This window comes from Adiantum capillus-veneris, chromosome 10 (assembly GCF_014529385.1).
Source record: "Adiantum capillus-veneris isolate H3 chromosome 10, ASM1452938v2, whole genome shotgun sequence".
NCBI classification, from domain to species: domain Eukaryota; kingdom Viridiplantae; phylum Streptophyta; class Polypodiopsida; order Polypodiales; family Pteridaceae; genus Adiantum; species Adiantum capillus-veneris.
Genome location: NC_140940.1, coordinates 25,884,725 through 25,890,724, shown reverse-complemented (window position 1 = coordinate 25,890,724; position 6,000 = coordinate 25,884,725). Strand labels below are relative to the sequence as shown.

At 43.0% G+C, this 6,000-nt stretch overlaps 1 protein-coding gene across 13 annotated transcripts in view; it reads left to right on the top strand.

Annotated features, from left to right (window-relative positions):
* Positions 1-4,241: 4,241 nt before the first annotated feature.
* The window catches only part of LOC147448570 (uncharacterized), a 294,875-nt gene continuing 293,116 nt past the window's right edge, over positions 4,242-6,000 (top strand). For all 13 annotated transcript variants that reach the window (XR_015189365.1, XM_086521155.1, XM_086521154.1 and 10 more), the window contains exons 1-2: positions 4,242-4,415; positions 4,487-4,552. Coding sequence is in view for 12 of the 13 variants with exons in the window: in XM_086521155.1 (XP_086377281.1) it covers positions 4,362-4,415; positions 4,487-4,552 (120 nt within the window). In the remaining variant the exon portion in view is untranslated. The remainder of the gene's footprint in view (positions 4,416-4,486; positions 4,553-6,000) is intronic.

The window sequence follows — 6,000 nt, the reverse complement described above, 5'->3', positions numbered from 1 at the left end:
GTGAAGGTTATTCATAAGCTTAAATGTAGTGATCAAACTGATCCTCTTCCGACCTTGAGGAGTTGCCCCAGATCTTTGTCGGATCTGGCACCCATTACTTCTCAAAGTCCCCTTTAAGCGCTCGTTCAGCCTTGAATTACTCGATCAATCTCTCAATTCGAGCTGCCTTTTGACTGGTTGTTTCTTTTGGTTTTTGCTCCTTTGTCATCACCATTTTTCCTTTCTCTTTGGTGGTTCTTCAAAATTTTCCTCTTGTACATTCTATAGCTTCCTCTTGAGCCTCGTCTCAACAAGTGGTGCCACTGGTGGTTCTTCATATTTTTCCTCTTATACAGTCTCTAGCTTCCTTTTGAGCCTTGTCATGACAAGTGGTGCCACTGGTAGTTCATCTCTGTATCTTCCTTAAGTCTCAACCATTCATTCTAGGTTGATGGGTCTAGCCATTGTCCTCTTGCTCCAATAGCTTCGTATGCAATCTTTGTTAAGACTTCTGCACCTCCAATGTACTTTGGTTTGTCCATTCCCATTCTGATTACTTGCTCATGCAGGTACTGGGCATAATTGACTCCCTTGGGCACATTACTTCTCAATGCCCATGTGATGGGGGTAGCTACTGCATGTGGCAGTGTTGTATATTTTTGCGGCCGCTTGCTGCATACATGAAAGTATTGATTATATAACTTGCAACAAATCTTTGTTGCCCTTGGATCCTCTAGGTCTTCGAAAGTGGGATTGGTTTTCTTGTGAGAATAGACCTTCACTTTATCTCTTCTTTCTCTGACGGAGCTACCAGCATTGTGTAGCCAAAAAGCATCTACAATGATTTGAGGGGTGATTATCACCTCGGTCTTCTGACCATCTAAAGCAGTAATCACTGCTTTGCCGTCTTTTCGAATGGAGCTGGCTAGCTCATAAAATCTTTGTGTATCCACACCTACTGGTTGCACTGTGAAGAAGTTGTGGAAATCAACTCTCTCCAGCTAGTTGAGGGTCTCTCCCTTATTGGCATAGTCCATGATCTCTCGTGGATTCATGGGGATATCCACGATGTTTCCCTGTGGGTCTCTGAATGTGCCTTGGTAAACTATTAGTCCTTCATTTCCAGAGTTCCTTCATCCACCCAAGCCTTTGATGGATTTGGTGTCTTATTAGGGATTTAAGAGGGCTTTGCTAATGCAATTATGTCTTTCAAGGAAAGTCTCTTCTTCTTTGTTGGCGATTTGCTGGCTTCCATTGATGCTGCGCGCAAAAGTTAGCGTTGTTCACAAAATTTGGCATTGCCTTAGCTTCTAGCTATTTAAATGAATTCAAAAGTGAAACGTAAGCTAATCAAGACCTAAGGGTGCTATGCATGTGGTCAAAAGTGCATTTTGAGTGCAGATTCATGCTGTGAGACATCATACGTGTATGATGTCCAAGTGCTCAGAATGAGATGATTTTTCATATGTGCATAGCTCATAGCATTTACATCATGGATATATGCTTGGATTTCAATTTGGATGTCATTTGGACAAGATGTGACCATTACAACTCCTTTCTGGCCTTGAATTTGTATTTTGCCTTAGCTTTGAGCAAATGAGGTTCAAATGGAACTTAACTTGGTAGATGCTCTCATAATCATGTGGTGAAGGCCTAGGATGGGTCAAGAACTTAGGTTCCAGGTCCATATTTAGGTTAGGGAGACATCATACGTGTGTGATGTCTACTTTGTCCAAAAGGGCTCAAAATTGCATCAGAGCTAGGTTTTAGCTTGGCATAGACTCATGTGGTATCATAATTTGATTTGGATTTTTTTTCATGTGCTTGAAACCAAGAATCAAGTAAGAGCTTGTGAGTTCCGAAACTTGGGTTTGGATGGGGATAAAGAGTTGAAGCTTGATGGAACTTGAGCTATGAGCTAAGAATGATGGGATAAAGGCATTGGAAGTGAAAAATTCCCCCAAGTTGGTCACTTTGGCCTTTGGAGACATCATACGCGTATGATGTATCTATTGATATTTTTGGCCCAAATTTGACCTATAGTATCCCCATGTGATGGGTAACTCTCTGATCATCTTAGATTTTGATTTAGAGGTGGATTCATGTGGTTGGAGCCAAAGATTGTGTCCTAGGCCATGATTTTTTGACTTTGGGGTCCAAGTGGCCACAATCTTGCTCAAATTGGTCCAAATTGAATACATTGCCTTTATACTATGTGTTGACCATGCTCATGATGGAAAATGTTGAGTTTGGCACTTCTATGAGTGAATAGACATCATATGCGTATGATGTCTTTGTGAAGAATTTCAATTGTGATGATATGGACATGATGTATATGCAAAGTATAGTGCCTGTTTCAAGTTTCACCTGGTTTGGAGCACTTTTGGTAGGTCTAAGGCCAAATATTAAAGTTAAGCATAGACTTTGTGATTTTTGGGCATTGGTCGCCCTAACTAGCTCCAAACCTTATGAAACCTTGTGTACCTCATGCTTAGGGTGTTCACAATGTGTTTGTGAACTCTAATAGAAGGTTCTTGTGCAAAATTTGGTTGTGAGACATCATATGCATATAATGCTCTATGATTGGCAAATACATACCTTCAGCTGCACATATCTTGAGTTGATTATCCTTTCCTCTCTTATATAGTTGATTTTCAATTAGTGCAAAATCTCAAACCTCTATTTCTATGGCTCTTTGTCGTGCTCTAGTGGTGTGATGCAGAGATTGTGGGCTTCAAGGTAGCAAATCACTCCCTCCCTCTGCCTCATTTTGGCATGCCTTACCACTCTCCCCTCCTTAGCTCCTGCTGCTCGTGCCCTCATGAATGGGCATGGAGCTCCTCCACCTCCTTCACCTTCCCCCGTCAATGCAAGACTTCTACCAAACACTGAATGAATGATTGGGCATCTCAACTGAGACTCTTCAACCCCCGGCGTAGGAAGTCGACCTCACATAAGCATCTTCCCCGTCTATGGAAGAGGTCCCACACACTCCCATCGGCCCAAGCCAAGGTACATTAATTCCTCCTATTCTTCTTCCTTCCGCAACTATCAAGAAGCACGAGGAAGACTATGAGTCAAGAGCCATCATCGGCTACTTCTTCGGACATTGCCCATGCCTTGAAGCATCAAGGGTGTGGCAAAATGCTGAATGGGCGTCCAAAGAAAACACATTGTTAGCACAGAAGCCTTGCCTAACAATTGTTACATCTTTCTTCTCAAAGACGTCTCCATATCCTTCAGGATTTTGGGCTCGGGACAATGGATCTTTCGAAACTCCCTGATCTACCTTGTGAGACGGTCAGCTAGCTTCACAACCGATGTCAAGCCCACTCTCTTCCCAGTTTGGATGGAGCTTCCCAATCTCCCTCTCCGCTATCAACCTCTTATCAAGCTCATTGTCGCCACTCTTGGAAACATTCTAGGAGCGCAACCACAGAAAGAATTCAACCCTCGGTGGCATCCTCAAGTCCTCATGGAGGTTGACTTCTCCATTGATCTGCTATAGAGAATTCTCATCCAAAGGGATGATGGTCCTTGCTTTATCCAACCCCTAGTCTACAAGCACAAACCGAACTCTTGCTTTCACTGTGGCCTTCAAGGTCACCTCATCAAAGATTGTCCACAAAGAAAAGGTAAAGCTAAGCCCTCTCTTGGACGAGAAGAGCCCGCTCCTCAAGATAAGATCCCTCCTCCGCCTCAACCCTCAAAGGATCCAAGCGTCCCACCTAAGCGACCTCCCCATCGCACAACCTCCTCAAATAAAGGTAAGAAGAAGGCCCCCTCCTCTCTTCTAGTTTCGGTAGGAGATCTTGAAATTTGAGATGAGGATCAAGTTCTACATCGGAGTCTTCAAGAGCAAGTCAATGACCTCGACACAAGGCTGCAACCAAGCAAGGAAGGAGAGAAAAATTGGCAAACCCCAATGGAAGCACAACGAGACAATCAGAGATCCCTCGAGACTCCCCAAAGCGACAACGGAGAGTCCAAGTTAAAGAAGTCGTCAAAGAACAAACCTAAGTGGTAGCTTTTAGGATGTCCCATTGTATTTTGCCTACCTAGTTTGGGCCATTCTGTCGTGTATCTTTTCCCGTTGTAAGCTTCTTTGCTTTTCTACTATATATCGTTCGATTTTATGGTTAAAAAAGAAAGAAAAAAGAGCAAAGGGAATGTTTTTTGCCTTTCGAGGGTGCTGCTTTTTTTGTTTTTTTTTGGGGGGGGGGGATCATCCATGCGTGTGGCCCCCCCTATTTTGTGTCGAGAACTTTTACGTTTATGACAATCTTGCCTCTCGCGCCAGCCCTCGCGCTTCTCTGCTCTCTCGCAATTGTAGCTTACTCGCGTAGCTAATTGTGACTTACGCTCCCGCAAGAGTTTGAGAAATGGCGTCGTCTACTTCAGTGGAGAGGCCTGCGCATCTCAAAGCTGAAGATGGGGTGTGTAAAACACTTCAGCCAGAGCCAATTCTACAAGCACTCGTTCTGACTCTCGGTGTGCATTGCAACAGATGCTTGTCACCAGAGACGAAGCGGACTACATGGTGGAGAAGCTTAGAATTTTTGATATTGAGCAGGTACTCTCATTATATAGAAAAATTCCCATATTACATGTTGCCACGATATCATGATCCCTTGCAAGGGAGGGACCGTATGCTTAGCTAGGTGCGGTTGGAGGCAGGGGAGTGCTGTGCCTCTGCCCCCAAGTGCACCTAGCTAGGCATGTGGTCCTTTTTGAGCAGGAGATCATGATGTTGAGCAATATAGGGAAAGATCTAGAGACCACATGGGAAAATGTAAAAAACTTATCGTGATATATCAAACAGAAGCCAGCCAAGCTTCATATGTTTACCAAGCTTTATATGTTTATCTTTCGGTGTTTTCTCTACTCAATCTCTTTGTTGCGTAAAAAGTACATGCCGAGAATGAAAAAAACTGTACATCCTTGCTTTACAAAATACATGTTGAGCATGAAAAAAACTGTACAGCCTTGCTCCCGAGCTCCGAAGAGTGTTGAACTGATCCCAAGTACCTTGATGATTGCTCGAGCCTTGTTGCCTCTTTTCTCCCGTGTTGTTTCAACACTAGCATCTCTTGGCTTGCGTTCCTTGCCATTGATAATGGACCACAATGCTTTTGGTCATGAGCATCAGTTTGATGCGAGCTTGCCAAGTGTGAAAACCATGGCCTTTGAATCCTGGTTTTGGAGCTTTTGAGACTCAATAGTGAGGTTTCATTCTGAATTACGGCATTTTCAGAATCCCTAGTTTAGCACACAAAATTGCAGCAAAATCGATCAATTTTCTGAGGATTGGACCATCTCACTAATCAAAAACATTGAGCACTTCTCACTGGTAGAGCCCAAGGGCTTGCACATTAACCTCCCCAGTGGTCACTACTTGTTTGGTAAACATAAGTTGCATCCAAGGGTTCAAACCTGTTGAAAATTATGAGAGACCCTATCAATCATCAGTCTTGTACGCCCTCCTTGCTACTATTATTAGCATACTTTAAGTCTTTTGGCTGCCGTTTGGCCTTTCATCTAGATTCATGCAAAAACGTAAGAAATTTTAGATACCAAAGCGAGTTTCTAGACATTGCATCATTGCCACGGTGAGGCTTCTGGTTTAATTCGATACTCGATAATGTCATGACATGATGCCTGTGTTGGTATGAGACGACTCGTGTGATAAATAAGACTCCATTGAAGCCAACTTTTAGGTTCACTTGGTAGGCCAATTGATATGCCAATATAACTTTTCACAATAATGTCAGAGGAGCAGAAGGCGTAAAATTTCAAGCATCTTCCTGTGATGTTGCAAATTCTTACCTATATGGTTTGTATACATCATTCAATATGCATGTTGACATTGACAAAATCTACGATAATAATTGTAAGTGTGGAAGCTAAACATGAAGCTTAAATTTAGATAAGCCACCGTGTGAAGCATTGCGAATGTCCTTGTCAATACAGAGCTACAATGACTAGCTGGATTTCACATGTTGTGGAGATATGACAATCATT